The sequence below is a fragment of the Rhododendron vialii genome, chromosome 7a (assembly GCF_030253575.1).
Source record: "Rhododendron vialii isolate Sample 1 chromosome 7a, ASM3025357v1".
Taxonomy (NCBI): domain Eukaryota; kingdom Viridiplantae; phylum Streptophyta; class Magnoliopsida; order Ericales; family Ericaceae; genus Rhododendron; species Rhododendron vialii.
The window spans coordinates 9088618-9111253 of record NC_080563.1 but is presented as its reverse complement, the minus strand read 5'-3'; the positions used below and the strand labels follow the sequence as shown (position 1 = coordinate 9111253).

Below are 22636 nucleotides of genomic sequence, written 5' to 3'. Positions count from 1 at the left end.
AATATTTGATCGATGATTATCAGACCCGGGCCCTCAATAGAAATATTCAACCGCCTAGAAGGCCGAAGCATATGAACGAGGAAGTTCACCAGTATTTGCCTGGAATAAACACACATGAAATACTGCACAGAATTTTCAACTGTGACCTATCCAGTGTGTGTATATATATATACACTACAACCCAAACCACATCTTTCGCATAACCGAAAAGAGGCAAACATGGGATTCGATTTGATGAAAACGAGACGTAACAGAACACCTCTGTTCGTATTTCTGGTCAGTTTGATCTTGAGCAATCTCTACGGTCAAGGCATTTTGATTGCACCAGTGGAGGCTGATGACAAAGTAAGTCCATGCATGTTTGATGAGCTCAATTCCCCTAAAAAAAAATGGTTAACCAAAGCCCTATGCTGGCAATGTCTACGAATTGGCTATAACTATATATATAATTATCACAGGAGGTTCACATTGTTTATATGGGCAAGAGGCAGCACAATGATCCAGAGCTTGTCACAGCTTTGCACCACGACTTGCTTACTTCCGTAGTTGGAAGGTAACGATCGCGTTCTATTTGTTGCGCACAATTCCCTGAATCATATGGATGCATATTTTTTTTTTATCACAGTGATTATTTCTTTCGCATTGTAGCAAAGAAGCGGCGAGCAGTTCATTTGTTTACAGTTACAGACATGGCTTCTCTGGGTTTGCAGCCAGACTTACAAAGTCTCAAGCCCAACAAATAGCAGGTACTTCTGTGATAAGCAAAAATCGTTCTTGTTTCTTCTAACTACTTTAGGAGGATGAAGTAGAAATATATGAGTGAAAAACCATTTCATCATCCTTCCAAATCAACTGGTAAGCTTATGATACAAAGCATGAGCTATATGCATGTTTCAGAACTAGGATTCATCTGTGTTTACTCCTCCTTGCTTTTCCTGAATGCAGGGTCGGAAGGTGTTCTTCATGTAGTACCCAACCGCTTCCACACGCTGCAAACGACTAGAAGCTGGGACTACCTAGGCCTTTCTTCTCATTCCCCAACAAATCTTCTCCATGAAGCCAATTTGGGTGATGGAGTTATCATCGGTATTATTGACACAGGTCCGGTCTAATCTCATGATCTCATCTCTCTCTCTCTCATGCACACACAAACACAAAGGGCAACTCAACTCAATCTAAAAATTGGTTACAGGTGTATGGCCAGAGTCCAAAGCATTTACTGATGTAGACCTCGGTCCCATCCCCTCTCGTTGGAAAGGCCAATGCGACTCTGGACAAGCCTTCAACGCCACTACAGATTGTAACAAAAAAATAATAGGGGCTCGATGGTTCATCGATGGCTTTCTTGCTTCCAACAATCAACCATTCAACACCCCAGAGAACCCAGATTACTTGTCCCCCAGAGATTCATTCGGACACGGAACCCACACGTCCTCCACTGCTGCAGGTTCCTTTGTGGGTAACGTGAGTTACAAAGGCATTGGCCTAGGAGTAGCGAGAGGAGGAGCACCCCGAGCTCGGTTAGCCCATTACAAGGCATGTTGGAATGGGCAGTGTGCGTCTGCAGATGTGTTGAGAGCGTTGGATCAAGCTATACACGATGGGGTTGATGTGCTATCACTGTCTCTTGTCACTGGCATTCCTTTGTTCTCGGATGTTGATGAGCGTGATTTGATTGCCACAGGCTCATTCCACGCTGTCGCCAATGGCATCATTGTTGTTTGTTCTGCCGGAAATGATGGGCCTTCTAGTCAGACGGTTCATAACACAGCACCCTGGATCTTAACTGTTGCCGCTAGCACCATAGATAGGTCCTTTCCCACATCCATTACTCTCGGAAACAACAAAACCATATGGGTATAGTCTTCTCTTTTTGGACATGTAATCACGTAGACTTACATTCGCTTGCTACATATCCTTGTGGGGCGATGTGCCGCAAAAACTTGCAAAAACAGATACAAGACCTTGCTCAACTGCACCTTCTCTCATCTTTGCTTACCCACATTTAGTCATTTGTGATTCTTTTTTCCCTTGCTTTTGAATCCTAATCAGAAGCCTCAAATAAGTTCTATTTACCATTTGTGCATATAGGGCCAAGCCATGTTCGCAGGTAAAGAAATTGGCTTCACCGGTTTGATGTACCCAGAGTCCCCAGGACTCATTCCGACAGTTGCTGGGTAATGGAATTGATGGTTACATGATTACTGGTTCTAACTATGAAAGTTTATGTCATCACTTTATTCTCTTTGATTGTAGCGTTTGCGGATCCGGTTCACTTGATAACAACTCGGTGGTTGGAAAGGTGGTTCTATGCTTCACTACAGTGCCGGTGACAAGTGTTTCATCTGTTGTCAAAGCAGCCGGTGGATTGGGTGTGATCATCGCTCAAAGCCCAAGAAGCAACTTGGCTCCGTGCAGCGTTGACTTCCCTTGTATAGTTGTGGATTATGAACTTGGCACCGAAATACTGTTCTACATCCGTGCAACAAGGTATGTCGTCATCATCCTTGGCAAAATCCCCATGGTCCACCTTGTTCTTCTCCTAATTCGTGAACGTTGTGTGTCATTTGATATAAATACAGTTCTCCCACAGTCAAGTTAAGCCTCTCAAGGACACTAGTAGGAAAACCTGTGTCAACCAAGATAGCTTATTTTTCATCTAGAGGACCTAGCTCCATTGCACCAGCTATATTGAAGGTAAGTTTCGGCTTCGTGAGACATCAAATATGAGTTGTCCCCTGCTAAAGTGCTATTCTGATTCATTTGACATCAACCTACTTGCTATTTTACACAGCCAGATATAGCTGCACCTGGTGTGAGTATATTAGCAGCTACTACTCCCGTGGATGGGGGTTTTTCCTTTTATTCAGGAACATCAATGGCAGCTCCTCATGTCTCAGCCGTCGTTGCACTTATCAAATCACTACACCCCAATTGGTCCCCTGCTGCGATCAAATCAGCAATAATCACAACGGGTACTCCTTTCTCTGTTATTTTTTTTTTTTTTTGACTTGACTCCTTTCTCCGTTTAATAACAGCTTGGCATGGCCAGTGAATTGTCCCCAACTTCCTTGCTCAATGCAACTAAAATGTGTATTGACATAATCGAATGACTTATGCAGCATGGCAAACTGATCCATCTGGAGAGCCTATTTTTGCCGAGGGGTCCCCACGAAAGCTTGCTGATCCATTTGATTACGGGGGTGGTCTTATCAACCCAAACAGAGCAAGAAATCCTGGTTTGGTTTATGACATGGGCACGGATGACTACATACATTATCTCTGTGCAATGGGTTACAACTCCTCGTCTATATCTCAACTTGTAGACAATTCCACCGTTTGCCCCAATCCTCAGCCCTCCATTTTGGATGTGAATCTGCCTTCCATAACTATCCCAAATTTGAGAAATGCCACTTCCCTCGGTAGAACCGTAACAAACGTAGGACCAACCAACTCCGTTTACAGACTTCTAATTGAGCCTCCACTTGGCGTAATAATAGCCGTAAAACCTGATACGTTGGTTTTCAACTCCACCACCAAGAAAGTTTCCTTCGATGTCTCAGTCTCCACAACCCATCGTGTCAACGCAGGATACTATTTCGGGAGCCTGACTTGGACAGACGGGGTGCATATTGTGAGAAGTCCCATATCTGTGAGAACACAGATCATACCATCTTTTGCCGATGACTAGCATCAGCTCCAATGTTAAAATCCCACTCCAATAACTACCAACACACACACACATACACCGAGAGAGTGAGAAAAGGGAAGATTAGGTCTGCAATTACATAATGTAATAATAATGCTCATTGAAGCAAGAAATTTACTATAAAGATGAAAAGAGAATAGAGGTTTATTCAATGTCATGGCTAATTTTTTGCAATTTTTACTACAAATTTTTTTTTTTTTTTTTTTGCAGGAAAACTAAAGTTTAGTGGTTTATTTGCCGAGAAAAGACACTTATGAGAAACTTCTTTATATTTATTCCCATGGCTAATTTTAAATAAAATTTGAGAGTTAAATAATAGGCTATCATATTTCAAAAATTAACACATATGAAAAATGTATTTTATCTAATGCAAAGCCTTAACATGAAATGAAAAAATCGGCTTGCAATTCCCTATTCAATTTGCTATATTCTGAATGGTCATGCAAATCTCTCATTTAAATTGACAGTCTTTGATAATCAACTGTACAAATGAAGTTTAAAAAATAAGTAGATAAAGACTAAATAAATAAATATTAAACAACCGTGCTTGATTAGTTGCCGATGCAAAAATTCACTGAAAATTAGTTAATACAAAACAAAATTGAAGACTAATGACAAGATAAATAAATACTTTCAAAAAAAATAAACTATCTTTCTTTTTCCACAACAATTATCTTAGAAAGCATCATAATAGTCGAAATTGTTGTTGCTCACGTAAATCTTAAAGTGTCTTTTTGAGAACCTAATTCGTATTTTTTTGGTATTGGCGTCATTCACTTTTTTTCTTACCCACCAATTATTTTGGCCCCACAATGGAGAAAACTTTTCCCGTGACGCAAAATCCTATACTTTTGGCCGGATCACTTTTGCAAGAAAGTAAATCTTGCAGGAAAATTTAAAAACGTGTTTCCCACTACTTTCTTACCAACTGAACACTAAAAAAGTTATGGGAAAATTGATTTTCCCATCATTTTTGTACTTAATTTCCTGGCAACTGAATAGAGCCTAAGTGTATGGACCCCATAGAAACACATAGTTGTAAAATGGTCCGGAGTATCACGTGGTGGTACTCCCGAACGAGTAATTACTCAAGCAGTATGTGCTATTGAAATTACAGTAGCAGCTTGGTCATGGGACTTTGATTATGAGTGCAGCTTTAACTCTGCTTAGTGTATGGGATTTCACTTCCAGAAACTGAAGCATAACAGAAGAAAAATTTATCTACCAAATAACTGATGTTCAATCACGATTGACCCAATTACGTGCAACTAAGCAATGTTTTAAAAATCAGACCAGCCGGTTCAACCGGTTAGACCGAGGACCGAACCATACTCCAGTCCGGACATTGACAAAAACCGTTCTAAATCAAAACTCGGTCTTTTTAATGAAAAACCGCTAGAAATAGACGGAACCGCTTAACCGGTCAACCCAGTGATGGAGTCAATTGAACTGAACCGGTGAAAATTTTTACTCGCCTTTGGAAAAAATAACTTTTGAATGCCCATAGAGTGAAAAACGTGGGGTCTAGAGTACCTGCCCTGAGCAGTACACACAAGAACTCCACCTGCAATTACTTTCTAACGCGTTGTTAGGGTTTTATAGTTGAAAGTGTTGCTCCCAAAAGGATTCTTACCGACGTGGGATGGAGGAAAAACATGAAAACTGCACCTCTTTACTGATTCATTGTTCTTTTTACACTACTAGTGTAATTCTGCGTGTTCAAATTGAGATTTAGTTATGAAAATAAAGAAGTTGTAAGAGCAAGTAATTGAATGAAAGGAGTTCTTGTACGGAAAAAAATAACATAAACACTATTTTGAAGTACCAAAATATTTTTAATTTTGTAGACTCAAATAATTAATTAAGGCTATTATAATTTCATAGATCATGCAAGTAATTTAATCCAACATATGTACTAAAACTGAAGAAAGTCACAAATAGCTCAACCTTGTTTAAAAAAAAAAAAGGAATTATAAGGAACGGTATTTCTAATTCCATCAGGACAAATTAAACATTGCATAAACAAAGATCAAAGAAATAGGTATTTGGATTAAAATATAAATTTCTTCTCAAACAATAGCAACAATAATCAAGATAATGTCATGGATTAGATTCTAAAATTGTGCGAATAATGAAGCTTTTTCGTCTGTATGTTTTGAAAAATAATTGTAAAACCTTGCTGCTCGCCTTTCTCCAAATATCGTACAAAATTTGAACTCGGTTTGCTGAGAGCACGTAACAAACTATCAAGCATTGATGCTGTAAAAGACAAAACCATAAAAGTAAAATAATTAGAAAACCCCAAAAAGAAAAGACCCCCCAAAATACTTACGATTTGAAAAAGTTCTAACAAAATCATAGTTTAGGGTTATGAAATCTAAGAGTATTTCTTCGCGTGTAAGAATCTACAATTGAGAAATTAATGTGTCTATCTTCATCAGAGAGAAGGATTTCTTTCTTTCTAATGGTTAGAATGAGAAGATTTATAAAGTTTTTTGTTTTTGACAAAGCAAAGAGAGACCTAAAATACCCATGAAAAGCTTTTTCTTCTTGACTAAGCAAAATAGGACCTAAAATACCCCCGAAAAGCCTTTTCTTCTTAACTAAGCAAAGGAGGACCCAAAATATTGAAAATACCCTCGAAAAGCTTTTTCTTCTTGACTAGCAAAGTAGAACCTAAAATAATCTCAACTCAAGACATCCAAAAGAAATTTGGAAGACAAAATCTATAAGGGTAATTTTGTCTTTTAACATGGTAGCTTGGCTTGTCTTAAATTAGGGAAAAGAAAGATTTTTTTTTTTTTTGTACCTATAAATAACAATATCCCTTAAATCCGGGAGAAGAAAGATTTTTTTTACCTCATTTTCTTCTTGACTAAGCAAAAGACCTAATACTGAAATACCTAAAATACTCTCATATCTTAACTCCACCATTGACAAACTACGAGGATAAATTGGTAATTTCACGGTGTGGCTTGGCTTGCCAGCCTACGTTCTTTTAGATCTTCCAAACAAGGCGAAATGACAACCATATCCTTACACTCAAACTACAAGGGTAATCCTACGAGGGGTAATTTCGTATTTTCACGGTGTGCCTGGGTTTACCATCCTACCTTCTTTGATTACAAGTGTGTTGATTAATATATTTTTAACATAATTATGACATAATGGTTCGACCGCGGTTGAAACGGTGACCCCTCCACACGGTCCCTTTTTCGGTTCACTCATTGACCCGGTTTTTAAAACATTGCTACCAAGATTAGTTATGAAGTCATGAATTTATTTAACTAGTTAATAATTCTTACGGCATGAATTACGCAATGAACTCAATTCATACAATTGACAAAGCACATTGACACTTAAATTTGTGCATTGAACTTTCAATGAAATTGAATGAACACTAACCTGGATTTTCACGGGAAAAATCTGGAGACTGGCGGTGAAAAGGGTTTGGAGTTTGGACGTCTATCGGCCTTATCTGATGAGATCTGGATTGATCTAGGGTTAGGGCAAATTGTCAAAGGCGCGAACGATGAATCAAGAGGCATGGTCTACTCCCATGGAACGATTTTCATGCACCTGAAAGTTTGAGCGAAGTAATTCTCCAATTCTCATTTTAGACCCTACATTTTTTAAAATCTCAACTGAACCCCCTGAATTGGTGGATGGCTTAATGTCTTGTGTATAGCAAATAAAGTCGCAACACGGGGAGTTCGATTTTGTTCACCCACATAAATTTTTGGTGAACATTACTCACCTCCTTATTGGTTAATACTAACTCATGAAGCCCACCATGTTTTTAACCATGGTTATGATCTTAAAATACAAATAAAAATAAAATCAAAGATTAACCACTTGCCTATTCTCTTTGTTGTGAGGGAAAATGACGGTCAATGACGTGTTTTGATAATTAATATCCGTCAAAGACATTTTCAGTATTAACAAATGTTCTCAGCATGTCCTTGACGGATATTCATTATTAAAACACGTCCTAAACAGTCATTTTCCCTCAAATGGCCTTTTACAAAGAACCATCAACGATTCCCAACACTAACCCTGGGCCATGGGCTTTCTCAAATTAATACAACCAAGAAGCCCACGCAAATTAAACCCATCCGAATTGGATTAAAATTAACTGGGCCTCATCTCTAATGTCTTTGACCCGTTAATTTTATATCGAAACATTTCTATTCCTCAGCCCAATTCAATTAAATATTAATTTAATAGTCATCCAACGCTAGCTCAAGACTGGGTGCTAAAAAAGGGTGTAAACAATTACTCCATAAAATTTGTTTACTTTGTGGATTTCTAAGCAGTCCTGCCACGGAAGAAGAGAACAAGAGAGCCCATGATCTTGACTCAACTGCAAGTCTGCAAGTAATTACCCACGATTGGAGAAAAGCAGATGGGCAATTCAAATAACTGCTAGGAACCACCAAAAAATTGGTTCGTGGGACACTTGTCAACATGAGAAGAAGCGGGAAAAATTACATGCAAAATCGTGAAGATCCTTTGGCCTATAAATACTAGTTCTCAAGACAGAAAAAGGGTTCCAATACCTCAAAGTCCAGCGCTTAAACCAAAGTCTTCCTAGCGAAGCATTTATCTTTACTTTTCCTGTATCCAACTCAATTACTTCATCAAGTAATTCGGGTTTTTACTTTTCCTTGTACCAAACTTTATTATTCCGACATAATAAAGTTCTTTTTACATTGTTACTTCTTTCCCACCCAGTTAGAAAATTGCTAAGTCCACAACCGTTGTGGCAAACTACAAACCTCCATTGTGATCCAGCCTTTAGGATCGCAACACTCTCGCTGTTACAGTTACGAAGTCAGAAAAGGGGCATCCAGTCCTTTACGTTAGATGCAACAAGTCTTGGCACGCCCGCGCTCAGTCCTTGAACGATTTTGTGCTAAAAATTAATTTTGTTACACGGCGTTCAAAACCAATCTTGAAGTTCATGGCTACCGCTTTCTTTCCTATCAGACCGGAGGTGGCCGAGAATGTTATAAAAGGACAAACAACGATGAAAGAGGAGTAGAAGTAGGATGGAATGGAATGATTGATTACAAAATAGACAATAAGACAAAGCCAAGAGGGGAGAGCACTTGGACAATTCACTTTCCTCAGGGCTTGTTACGATTTCTCACCGAGGGAATGGATCGAAGCGATTGCAGCGAAGAATTGATCTTAAACGAACCACTTCTGATAGAAATCCAACGCACACAATAGAGTAATTTTCTTGTTTTTGGTCATATTTCTCTTGAAGGATAGGGACTCCTATTTTCTTCTCCTGTATTTCTCTTCACGCTGTATATTTTTTCCCGACGATTTCCTTCTCGCTGTATTCCTTGAACGTTGTATGATATGTTCTCCTTTCATTTTTTCCTCCAAGTAAATCTCTATGTTTCTTATATATTTTATTTTTAATTAACAACTAAACTAGAGTTAGTAACATTGGTTAATGATTCGAAGCAAGTAAAATAAGATAACCTATCCACACCAATGAGGAGGTGGGTAAAGTTACGCCTACTTTTTAGGCAGGCGAACAAAATAAGACTCCAATACGGATCAGCTTGTATGCACCCCTCATTTTATTTTAGAAAACTCTATTCTAACAATCAGAAAATCTTAAGATCAAGCACTCTATCGCTTGGCTTCCTGAAATTGACCTTGGGAGTTGGGACCTTAATTTGGCTGTTATCTCATCCCCACTCTACTGTTACGATCTAAACTTAGGGAGTTGGAATTCATGACCGGCTAACGATACAGGAAGCCGGGAAACGGCCGGCCCGCAGTGGAACAACTAGGAGGTTTGTCTCCAACCTCGACTTTCGCCTACTTGCACTTGTCTATTACTCGAAGGAGTTTGGCAAACAGAATATATTCTTCTTCTTTTTTTCGATACAACCGTCATTTTTAACGTCTTCTCACATGAGATGAGTTTCGTACATGCATATAGGTCTCATTCCATGTAAGAGGAGCATTATAAATAACCGGTGTATCGAAACTTTTCTCGCCAAACAAAGTGTGTTCATGTGATGAAGTCATTGATCGTGATGAGGATATCGTAGAAGATTTTTCTTTAATTTCTCAACCAAAAACAAATCCAGAAGATGACTAATAGTTAGTGACAGCAACTGAGCAACGTCATAGTATTGTTGAACCCATCTGGCTCGGGGGGTGGGTGGGGGCCGGTTTGAAGTGGGCAAAAGGAAAATTGTCAATAAAAATGTGCACTTGTCAAAACATGGACTTGCATGTTACCAAAACTTTCAACCCATGCATGGACTTTAACAACTGAAATTGATTTCTAAGGTCCCGTTCGGTTAAATAAGAGCATCTCCAATGGAAGATGTCAAACATGACGTGGACAGTGCAACGGTAACTTTTGGCATCAATTCACCTTCCAATCCAGATGTCTTCTATTAGGCCAAATCCTATGTGGCATTTGACATGGATGAAGGGGAGAGGAAGCATGCCAACTTTGACTACCTACCTCTTGCCTGTCAAATTTCAAAAATGACTATTTGGATTTTGACATTAAGAGTTGGAGAGTGATAGCTTGATGTCAAATAAATAGAATTTGGCATAAGGGTTGGAAAGGAAGGCTTTGATATCAAATTGGAGAAGCCAAAATGCCACATCAGCCTTCAAAAAAAAATTGACATCCCCAATTTGAAGTCAAGGGTTGGAGATGCTCTAAGAACGGAGCCTAAATGAAGCTAATATTGAAATGACAAGATCATCCATAAGTCACATATTAACTCTAGAATCTTTTGGGGGATACAACAGTCATTTGTAACGTTTTCCTACATGGGATGGATTACATGTATGCATAATTCCCGCCCCATGTGTAATAACAAGAGTATCTATATAATTTTTTCTTGCCAAATTAACAAGTTGTGTTTATGTGACGACAATATAGTAGAATATTACTATTACTTTCTTTTCTCAATAAAAGCAAATCTAGAAGATGACTAATATGAATGACTTCAGCTAAGCAACCTCATGCTGTTGAATCCATCAGCGGATCGCGCGCATATCCTATGTATGTGCTGTTATCACTTATTTGAGTGGGGGAAATTGTCAAATATATATATATATACACACACAGAGGGCTTCTATTGCGGACGTCCTTACAATTCTAAGATGCGGACTTTTTATGCTAGCCGTTGGATCTCATCCAACGGCTGTGATAAAAGGGGAGACACGCGGGTAAAATAAGGGGGTGGGTCGGGTAAAAGCTCCCTCGCGGATCCACTCCAGGTCAAAACAACACCCTACGACTTCCACTGTACGCGTCATTTGAAACAAACGAGAGAGAGAGAGAGAGAGAGAGAGAGAGAAGCTGATGAACGAAGAAGAAGAAGAAGAAGATGGACGATCGAAGAAGAGGAAGAAGGTCTCTCTCTCTCTCTCGATTAACCGATCTCTGTGTTTTCTGCGAGTTAGGGCTTGATCCAGATTTAGGGCTCGAACTAACGAACAGAGCTCACTCTCGATTTTCCCCTAACCCACTCGACTACAGAAGATTAGGGCTCAATTTTTCCCTAACCAACATACATGTTTTGAAAATCTTTATTCTTAGGGCTCGATTACAGAAGATTGGGGCTCGATTTGAAGGTCTCTCTCTCTCTCTTCGAATCTTTTTTTTTTTTTTCAAGTTAGGGGTTTTCGAGAGAATAGGTATTGGAGAAGTATGTTTACAAAAAAAAAAACTAGTTTCGAATACTTGCTGCGTTTTTCGAGAAAATGGGTATTTTACAGTTCAATGCAACAAACCCTAGTTTCTTCGTTCATCGAACACATGCCAAATTACAAAAAAAAAATACAGATTTCAACCCAAAAATATAGATTTTGTAATCTCTGGTTCGATTTTTTTTGTTGTTGGTAATCTCTGGTTGGATTCAGAAATTAGGTGCTAATCATTTTCTGGTTCTTTTTTCTCTTTACTGTTTCCATGGACAAGGCATGCGTGTTTTTTTTCAGTTGTACTGAACAAAATTTATGGAGTTGCTATGGAGGAATTCAAATCTTTTCTGAAGAGTGGTTCTATCCTCTTTTTTGAATCCTTTGCTGGACACATGCTCACAGGTAGGGTTGTCGATTGGCATTCATGATACTTTCGGTCATTTTCTGAATCTTTTCCATTAACAAATCGTAATTGGCTTCATATGCAGCGGGGTCTGATATGCGGACAAGATGTGTACTTGCAGAATTATTTCTCTCTGGGGAGCTACTTACACTCATTGAGGATTTCCTTATAAACAGAAGAATTCTGGTGTAAAGTGATGTTTCTTCTCATTCATTAACCCTTCGTGGTTCAATAGTTGACACCTTTCTGCACCAAAAAGAAGTGCAGTTGTCATATGAAACGGCTCTAACGCATCAACTACTGGCAGGGAGCATTTTATTAGCAGCATTATGTGCAGCGATTGACTGTTTTGGGTTCTTATGTAGGAGATGTATTGGTGCAGCCTTTCACATGGATTGATGTATTGTGCTTGTACTCTGGTTTATTTTTTTCTATTGTTGAAAGTTGGTGGAAATTTTGTAAAGAAGGTACAATCTGGAATTTGGAAAACAATGGAGTAGAATCTGGTTTATTTTGTATTTCTTGAACGTTAGTGAATTGTGTGGTTGAATGTCCAGGATTACTAATTAATCTGGAAATCTGGCTTAATGGTCGTAATCTGGATTGGTACGTGGTTTAATTTGGCAACTATATTGAGTGTTCTTGGGAAGGCCAAACAATAGGCCTTAGCTGGGTAACACTGTCCATGTTTACAATGCACTGATGGGTGTTTATGCTAGGACCGGTTGGTTCACTAATTAATCTGGTAAATTAGTTGTAGCCGACAAGGGAAAATCTGGAAAATAAGGGATAAGGTGTTATCTAGAAAACAGGGGAAATAGAAATAGGTTTTTAGCACTCTGAATCTGCACTCTGAAACTTTCTAATGGCGTATTTTTTTGCCAAAACCATGGCCAACATAATAGAAGCTAGTTTCATCAACTTATAACAACAAACGGAAATACGAAACAAATTTTGCAAACCCAAAACGCTAGAATTCGCTCTGTTGCTTTTTTTTTTTTTTGTGGAAATGGATACTTGATTATATATATAAGAACCGCTAACGCATTACAGACTTAGCAAGATTATGGGTAATTCTTACAACATTCCTAGGAACGTTAGTGATTGCCACATAATCAAATTCCTGCACCAAATCTAGAATATCCCTAATTACAGGTTTAACAAAAACATCAGCATGCTCCATACTCCGCAAAGCCTAAACTAGCATTAAGCAGTCCGTTAGCACTTCCAATTTGCTGAATCCTTTCCCATGAGCCCAGCGCAAAGCATCAAGAAAAGCCACAGCTTCCACCATCGATATCATCCAAACACTACAAGGTAAGGTATTTGAGAAGAATTAGCAGATGTTCACATGGTTGAGATGATTCACATGGTTGATATGGTAATTGTGAGACTACGTCGATATCTTCCAAACACTGCATTCTAAAAACCAAGAGACAAAACACACTCAAATTCAGTCAATCAAATTGGTTTAGTAAGATTTCACTGTAAGGTTACTTAATTTAGTTTATGGCTTTTCCTCATGGCTTTTACAAAAAAATTCAGTCAATCAATACGTTAATGCAAAAAACATTTCCTCATGGCTTTTACAAGAAGGTTACTTGATTTATATGATAAAAACAAAAGATAGGAGACTTACTGTTTGGAAGTCACTTATAAATCTCCTTTTGGTGTGTCCTAGCAATTAGTAAGCAAAAGAACAATGTTCCATCTAAAAGCAAACTGTGACCAAAAAAACCTCAAAAACCCCCATTCAGCAATCACTCAAGACTATGTATAGGTTGAAATCGAACTAGAGATTACAAAAATCTATATTTTTGGGTTAATATCTGTATTTTTTTTTTGTAATCTACATGTGTTCGATGAACGAAGAAACTAGGGTTTGTCACACTGAACTGTAAAATATCCATTTTCTCAAAAAATGCAGCAAGTATTCGAAACTAAAAAGTAAAAAACGCAGCAAGTATTCGAATCTAGGGCTTTTTTTTTTGTTTGTTTGTAAACATACTGCTCCAATACCTATTCTCTCGAAAACCCCCAACTTGAAAAAAAAAAAAAAGATTCAAAGAGAGAGAGAGAGAGAGAGACCCCTTCAAATCGAGCCCCAATCTTCTGTAATCGAGCCCTAAGAATGAAGATTATCAAAACATGTATGTTGGTTAGGGGGAAATTGAGCCCTAATCTTCTGTAGTCGAGTGGGTTAGGGGAAATCGAGAGAGAGAGAGACCTCTGTTCGTTGGTTCGAGACCTAAATCTGGTTCGAAGCCCTAACTCACAGAAAACACAGAGATCGGTTAATCGAGAGAGAGAGAGAGAGAGAGAGAGAGAGAGAGAGAGAGAGAGAGAGAGAGAGAGACCTTCTTCCTCTTTTTCGTTCGTCCATCTTCTTCTTCTTCGTTCATTATTTTGTTCACTCTTCTTCATCTTCATGGCTGTAGCTTCTCTCTCTCTCTCTCTCTCTCTCTCTCTCTCTCTCTCTTGTTTGTTTCAAATGACGCGTACAGTGGAAGTCGTGGGGTGGTGTTTTGACCCGGAGTGGATCCGCGAGGGAGCTTTTACCCGACCCACCCCCTTATTTTACCCGCGTGTCTCCCCTTTTATCACAGCCGTTGGATGAGATCCAACGGCTAGCATAAAAAGTCCGCATCTTAGAATTGTAAGGACGTCCGCAATAGAAGCCCTCTGTGTGAGCCTTCAAAACCTCCAAACTCCAATCCCTAAATTCCTAGAATTTTTGGTTTTTTTTTTTAAAATAATATATATATATATATATATAGAGAGAGAGAGAGAGAGAGAGAGAGTAGGAAAAAAAACGTGGGGGGAGGGGGAGAGAGAGAATATAGGAAGGGGTGAAGGAGAGATTTTAGGGGGAAAAGTTGATTTTTTTAAGATGAGAAAAAGTTTTATATAAGTAGTATAACAAAGTAATGATAATTGTACTTCTTCTGTTTTTCAAAACATATATCGATGTTTTTTAAAATGATATACTCTACTAATTAGAGTTGTAATCGATGGAGTTATATTTTTTTGCCAAAAAAATAAGAATATGATTTTTTGTCCTGTGCAAACATGCACACCATTATCGTGTAGATATAATGGAGAAAATGCTACCGTGCATCGAATTTGAGACTGTGAAAAAAAATTAAATTACTATCTTTTTCATTATACTAGCGTTCAACTCATTCTATGCACGGGGCAAAATCTCGTTCTATGTACAGACAAAACTAACATGCTCATGCGAGATTAACATACATGATGTATTAATAGTGGGCATTCTCCATACGATTAACCTGTTCTAGCGTTGTGTCTGTTCAATGAATAGATTAAAATACATGGGCGAAAAACGGGCGCAACGCTAAAACGGGTTAATCGTATGGAGAATGTCCACGATTAACACATCGTATATGTTAATCTCGTCTAAACATGTTAGTTTTATCCGTACATAAAACAGGATTTTGCCCCGTGCATAAAACGGGTTGAATGCTAGCATATATATATATAGGGAAGTGCTACAATACACACCGCTTATTTGGGTGTGTATCATATGCACCCTTATTAAAATACATCAAAATGTTATGAATCTCAAAATGTTACGAATCTATTGCTAAAAAGTTACGAATCATATTGTTGAAAAGTTACGAATTTTTAGTATAAAAGTTACGATACGAAATAAAATGTTATGAATGACCGGTCCTACAAGTAATTTTTTATGAGGTGACACAATATGAACCACACAATAGGTGCATATAGTACACACCTTAAAGGGGTGTGTATTGAAGACTTTTCCATATATATATATATGCACTTGTCAAAAACATGCATGGACTTTTATGTGGCCAAAACTTTCACCCAATCGATAGACTTTATCAACTAAAAGAGATTTAACATTGACTATTTCACATCGCATGGGGGTAATTAATTATCTAGATTGACTTTTCAGCATATATTTTGTCGACGATCGACCTCCTTTAATCTACAAAGTCTGCGAATGTTGTTATGACGACTACGAGTAGCTAGTTACGTAAGGTCTAGAGAGAGGAAAGTGCATAATGCACTGGTCTAGATCAGTTTAGGTTAATTTCTTACTGTGAGATTTCGATTCTTCAGTAATGGTGGAGAGATGGCATTATGGCGGTGACAACGGTCATGCCGGGTCAACTTTTTCCAACACTACTTTCATGCGGGATGATGGTTTTCAACACCGAAGCTTCTTTTTTCTTTTTTGGAAAGCGGAGCTTCTTTTTTGACTGCTACCTTTTTGTGGATCTTGTTTTTTTCCTTGTCTTTTTGTGTTATTGTTTTAAGTGTTATTATTTAATAATACAGAAAAGCTATGAGTACCGACCATGCGGGCCGTCGGTACAATTTTTCTCCCCCATGGTCGGTACATATAGCACAACTCTTAATAATAATAGTATCATACATTGAAATTCTTATTCTTCCAAAAGAGAAAAAATAGATAATTAAGGATATGACGATTTTGGTTTGTCTCTCCCTTTGGTACCATTCCAAAAAAAGTTGAGGATGAATTGTGAAAATAAATACTCCGTAAATGTACAACACACAAAGAATCACATGCAAGAAATAACAGAAAAGCTACGTGCACAGCATGCTGTGCACAAATCCCTTTATCTCCCGTCTCCGGTTTCACAAAGATGATCGGAGCCGCTCATTTTGTTCAAAATGGCCTAAATTCTGAAGTGATTTTGAGTGTTTTGTTAACACCTCTAATGATATCGAACGAAGCTCATTTTTTACAGAGACCTTAAACGACATATTTTGAACAAAATGAGTGACTCCGATCATTTTTGTGCGACCCGAGGCGGGAGAAAAAGAGATCTATGCACAACTGCTGTGCACGTAGCACAGCTCAAGAAATAAACCTAGCTATAAATTAAGGTAAATTCATGAATCCACAATGGGCAACCAGCTAGTTATAATTTGTTGGTACTGAAAATAATAACGGGCTACCCATGTGCAAATTACTCTCAAACTAGTAATTTTTTCTCATGTGACGACTCCTCATATGATGCAAACTGTGATTGATAATCCCGGCTCTACTAATAAGTCTCGCGTTGTATTTACTATTTACAATTCGTGTTTAAAAAGATTAATTCAGTTGTTAATTATCCTCATCCTTAGATATTGTTTGCTGAATGATGTTTGCATTTCCAACACGACATCGATATTCATCTGAACAATGTATGTACCATATATGGCAAGGGAATTGAATATTCAAGCTCTTATCATTTATTTTTAATTTTCTTTTCGCAAATATGATTCAATTAATCAACTTTTTCAATGTCTGACCTACATACATAGTATTTTTTGGTATAGATGATAAACACATGAAAAAAAAAAAAGAAAAAGATTAACAACCTAGCTAAATCGTCAAATGACACTGCAATTGACTTCATTTTATGTCACATGAGAGATCATGTAATGAATCGTGACGTGAAAGGATCTTATTCGTCCCAAACAATATCTCTTTATGGTGGATTAAAGACAAGGGTGATCTGGACTTTTGCTTTCGAGGAGAAACAAGAACATCATACATGTATATACTAATGAAATATTAGTCCACAAGTTAGAAGAGTAAAATCTAAGAGTACTACATGAACATGGAACAAGCATTCCTCCTCCACTTGGACAAGTTTCAAGCTTCAGTGTTCTTTTTGAACTTTTCTTCGTTTCTGTCAATGTCAAATTTGTGACAGCAAGTAATACAGCAACATGCAGAATCCATGTGTCTCTTCTTCACTTGTGTGTTTATTCATGTTTATTTTTCCTGTCGTAGTTAGCTTTACTTTTTCAATGTTTACCGTCTGGAAGACGATAAAAACTTGTTCACGAATCTTTATGTGAATAGTTGTTTACGGAGGTAAATTTTGGAGTGTCCAAAGTGTTTTGAATTTTTCCGGAGAAGAGTTAAAACTCTTTCTCGAAAAAGTTTTATTTAAATTCCGACCGTCCAAAGCCGAAACGGACGACTGAAATCGCGCGGCTACGTGAATAGCCTATTTACCGCGGCTTCGTGAATAAGTCTATCTCCTAAAAAAATTTCGAAGTTCGAGAATTTTCCTAGTTGTTTTGTTTTAACCTTCCATCTTAGGTGGCGAAAGGAGAAAAAACAAGTTTTTATATGTTGTACGACTCCCTCTCTTTGAAATGGAACAATGTTAGAATAGACAGACCAACTTTGTATGCTCAATTTTCTTTGTACTTCAGAATTTTCTTGCCAATTCACATGCATCTCGATCAATTTTCTGCTTAAATCACTATGGCGAATTTTTGCTTTCGCCCAACATTTTTTAATTCAGCATTCTATTTCACTGCTTGGTTATTAATAACAATCTTCTTGTTTAAATATACGTCTGTGCGAATAATAAATTTTTGGTGAATCACATCTTCAAATGTACACAGTAAAATAAAACCGGTGAGGAAAACGATAATACGTAACAGCCTTATAATTCATTCCTGGATAGAGTACATTAACTGAAACGACATTAAAAAACTGAGGAACATTAATGTAAATTCTTTCAACTTACAATAATCGATTTTTTTTAATCGACAAAAGTGATATTTTATTACAATAATCAATGTTTAGCTGATCTTTATTTTCAGTCCATGAATCCCTAGGCTAGCTAGCGTACACTAGGATTACACGAAAGTACAAAGAATTCGTTCGGAATCTCCGGTTTTGAACTATAAATACACAAAAGTTCAAAGAGGATAAATTCTTTACACCGTCGGTGTAAATATTTGTTTCCTCCAAATCAATTGCATTGCGACATGTGTCAAAATATTAGTCCCAATTAATAAAATATGACGACATGGCGCAATACAATTGATTTGGATGAGACAAATGTTTATACCGGCTGTGTAAGAAATTTATTCTCAAGTTCAAACCCTGACCAAATTTGAACCATTTATTATACTAATGTATAGTCAAAATTTGGACTGTCGCGACCAATCCAAAACTTGGACCGATGAGAATCTGAACCTCGAAAAGTATTACTCCCTCCGTTCCACAATTACTGTCCCGTTCGGTCTCCGATGCAAATTTTAAATTGTTAATATCTTTCAATCTACAATGTTTTTAAAGATTTTAAAAATTTTGTATAATAAAACTAATTGAGATCTATCATATAAGATCCATATTGCACATAAAATTCATTATAGATTGAAAGATATTAACAATTCAAATTTTACGTTGGAGACCGAACGGGACAGTCATTTTGGAACGGAGAGAGTAGATGGTTGATCGAGTAGAAGATTAAGATAGGCTAGACTGAGTGTAATTTTGTTCACCCTCCTTAAAAGAGGGTGAACGTTACACTCCTTCCTATTAGTTGAAATAGTGTGAATCCCACCACAAAGTGATGTCATGCTTATTATGCAATACACTTTTTGGTAAGCATGACATCACTTTATAATGGGATCCACACCATTTCAACAAATAAGGAGGAATGTAATATTCACCCTCTTAAAGGGAGGACGAACAAAACTCAACTCGGCTAGACTTTGAACATGTCCAACAAACACTCCGTAACAAGCCCTCTGTTCCAAAACTTTTCATAGTACTCCTGGTACGTGAATTTCTTGTACACTGCTGGTCGTCGGTCCTCGTTGTCGACCAACTCCAGCGCAGGACCTATCACCGCGTCGAGAGAGGGGCAGTAAAATGTCGGGATCGAAATCCGTTCTCTGTCGCTGTTCACGACGGCTCGATGCAGCACACTCTTGTAGCGATCGTTGCTAATAACCTAATCAAAATTTAAACGAGCACGTACATGAAACAAATGAGGTGAAATAGCAGAAATATCTTACCCAAATAAAATTACTGATTCCCTGCGAGACCACACACACACACAAACAAAATGAGACATAAAATTTAAATAGCGGACCCTGTCCTAATTGATTAGGACACTGAATTTTTGTTTTGAGTTCATTTGCTTGAGTGAACATGCGGTCGTTGTTTATACTCTTGGAGTATTGAATAAATTACCCTTCAAATTACTAACGAAAGCAGGGGGTAAAGCACTGTTTCGGTGTGGGCTGCGAGAGCGCTACCAAGCCCTGATAAAGGAGGAAAGTTGTGCACTAGGTAGCATAGCCAACAAATAAAAAATAACCTCCTTAGATCACCATGACAAGAATCTGATTATGAACACGACAAATGCTATGGCGTTCCCTTCAAGCGACACATTGTACCCGCTTTATGGTGCTTCGAGGATATTATGGAACATGATGTCCTTGGCAGAACTCAATGAAAAACAAGAAAGTATAAAATTATATAGCCGACCCCAATTAATTGGGACTTAAGGTTCGATTTGATTTGGTTATTAAACACGATCGGTCATAGTAAACCAACAATTAAATACAGAGGGATTAATACTTTTAGGCACGCGCAAATTTAAATCTGTTGAGATTAATTTATTATATTAAAAAGAATTAACTAAACATCGTACTGATTCAAACATTGACTATACATTTACCTGCATTTGATCTCCAATATTGATGATGAAGGTATTAGGTATGGGATTGACAGCTGCCCATTTTCCCTTATGCAAGACCTGCAACCCGGGCACATCATCTTGAAGAAGAATTGTGATCAGGTTCGGGTCAGTGTGACCCGGTAACCCGAAAGTCAACTCCGGTTCAGGACACGGCGGGTAATAGTTCATAGCCATGTGTTGGCCATGGCTGCCAAGTTGTCCACTGACGTAGTCTCTGTCAAGGCCTAAGCTCTCTGATATGGCTCCAAGCAGCCTCAGAGTTAGCCCTCTTACGCTCGTGCAGTACTCCGCTACCTCCTCCCTGAACATACATAAATACCATCAATAAAAGGACTAACTCTGAGGTTGCTTGGAGCCATATCGTGCAGTATTGCACATTTTACAATACGTTACAATGTGGAATTCACGTGCATCGAATATTCGGAAATACAAAGATGTTCGAATTTGTGTCCCTCTGTTTGTGTCGGTGGCGTCACAGTTTTTTCGCGGAACAATATGGCAGACCATTAGATATTTAGGTTGATGCGCACCTGAAAGACGGAGGGTTTGTGGGCCAGTCGTGCACGTAGTCTTGAAGTGGGTAACAATGGAGCCTCAAGAAATCTCTCCAGTTGGAAACCTTCTCCGTCTTAACGTTGAAGCTAGTGGACAGCCTTGTGGTCTTAGAAGGGTCATCTGAATAGTTTTTCAACCTCTCGCTTTCCGGCAACCGGAAAAACTCCCTAGCTATCCTCTGTACGTTCTCGATCATCGTCTCCGGTACCCCATGGTTTTTAACCTGATCATATACATAAACAATGTACGGCTAATCAAAATGCTAGAACCACAATACTGCAAACACAATAGAAAGTGCACAGATCTGAGCACGGTCATATCGGGAACAGCCTTATGTTTCTGGGCTTTACATTTAATTAATGTACAGTGAGACCCATTTACATTAGACAATTGCAAACACATCTGGACGTAAATAAGTAGCATTACTAGTCTTGATACACATATGACAAATGTTTGAAAAAAAAAAAACACACCTGAAAGAAACCGTGGTGTTGGCACGCGAGACCTATCTTTGCGATGACATGCGAGTGGTCAGGGCCGTGGAGGCCCTGAAGATCAATAACTGGAATGAGGTTGGAACCCTCCGATTTCTCGACCTCAGTTAGATTTGGCCGGTCGGAAATTGGCCGGATGTAATTTGAGGGGACGTGGTTCACGCCAAATACGAGATCGGTCAGGAGTAGATTCATTCTGGACATCACCTGTCTTATTATTTTTCTCTGTCGAGAAATAGAATAATAATTGAAGAAAATAATTAGATAATGATTAAAAAATTAAACTAAAACAAAGTTAAAATGCAAAACCAAAAAAGCCCGTGTTTCTAACGTTGTTGGGATGGCAATGGATATGCACCCCTCCGCGTATATATAGGGCCCAGAATGATAAGATTATTATGAATCTGCTGCCCAACCACATGGACTAATTATTCAGTAGTTCGGAAGTACCATTATGTGATACCTTAGATCGCTTTATAATCATATATTTTTGTAGGGCCCATATATTTAGTGGTAGACCCTTCAAGAATGTGTGATTGTAAAATAGTCTAGAGTACTACGTGACGGTACTCCCGGACTATTGTATAATTTCCCACCATTCAAATTCGAGATAGATGTTGCATTCACATGTCACCACTGTTTTCAAAATTAGTAATTTTTGCATTCTTATTCTATTCTTCTCCGTAGACTTCCATCGATAAAATATTTTAAAAATAATCAACGGTTTAGATTATTTGGGTAGGCTCCACAATCGGTCGGTCTCCTTTTCCGTCGGTTCATGGTGTTTTGCATTAAAAAAAGACTAAGAACCTAGTTTTTTTTTTTTTAATCGAGAGAGTCTTTTACCAATCGGGTTTGACTTTCAGTAGGCCTGTCAATGGACCACTTTATGAAATTCGGATTTGTAAAAACTCTCTCGGATTTATGAAATTCAAATTCGGATTCCGTGGTGTTTCGCATTAAAAAAAGACTAAGGACCTAGTTTTTAAAAAAAAAATCAAGAGAGTCTTTCACAAATCGGGTTTGACTTTTAGTAGGCCTGTCAATGGACCACCTTAGGAAATTCAGATTCGGAATTGTAAAAAACTCTCTCGGATTTATGAAATTCAGATTCTGTCGGATTGGATTTGTAAAAGACTCTCTCTGATTTATGAAATTCGAATTCGGATTCCGTGGTGTTTCACATTAAAAAAAGACTAAGAACCTAGTTTTTTTTTTTTAAATCGAGAGAGTCTTATACAAATCGGGTTTGACTTTC

General features: G+C 38.0%; 2 protein-coding genes across 4 annotated transcripts in view; one reads left to right on the top strand and one right to left on the bottom strand.

Annotated features, from left to right (window-relative positions):
- Positions 1-22636, top strand: part of LOC131331929 (subtilisin-like protease SBT3.5) — a 90258-nt gene continuing 67622 nt past the window's right edge. Inside the window, exons 1-10 of one of the 3 annotated variants that reach the window (XM_058365896.1) lie at positions 7-345; positions 459-553; positions 649-746; positions 946-1101; positions 1193-1857; positions 2092-2177; positions 2257-2490; positions 2583-2697; positions 2795-2975; positions 3123-3847. In XM_058365896.1, the coding sequence (XP_058221879.1) occupies positions 115-345; positions 459-553; positions 649-746; positions 946-1101; positions 1193-1857; positions 2092-2177; positions 2257-2490; positions 2583-2697; positions 2795-2975; positions 3123-3691 (2430 nt within the window). In that variant the 5' untranslated portion in view covers positions 7-114 and the 3' untranslated portion in view covers positions 3692-3847. Of the gene's footprint in view, positions 346-458; positions 554-648; positions 747-945; positions 1102-1192; positions 1858-2091; positions 2178-2256; positions 2491-2582; positions 2698-2794; positions 2976-3122; positions 3848-22636 lie in introns of those variants that run through there. The other 2 variants (XR_009201557.1, XM_058365895.1) reach the window with 2 other exon arrangements.
- Positions 19328-21720, bottom strand: LOC131331934 (protein DMR6-LIKE OXYGENASE 2-like). Its single transcript, XM_058365904.1, has 4 exons — positions 21358-21720; positions 20860-21107; positions 20309-20630; positions 19328-19576 (listed from the first exon to the last, which is right to left on the bottom strand). The coding sequence occupies exons 1-4, from the start codon at positions 21580-21582 to the stop codon at positions 19328-19330; spliced, it is 1044 nt and encodes a 347-aa protein (XP_058221887.1). The 5' UTR covers positions 21583-21720.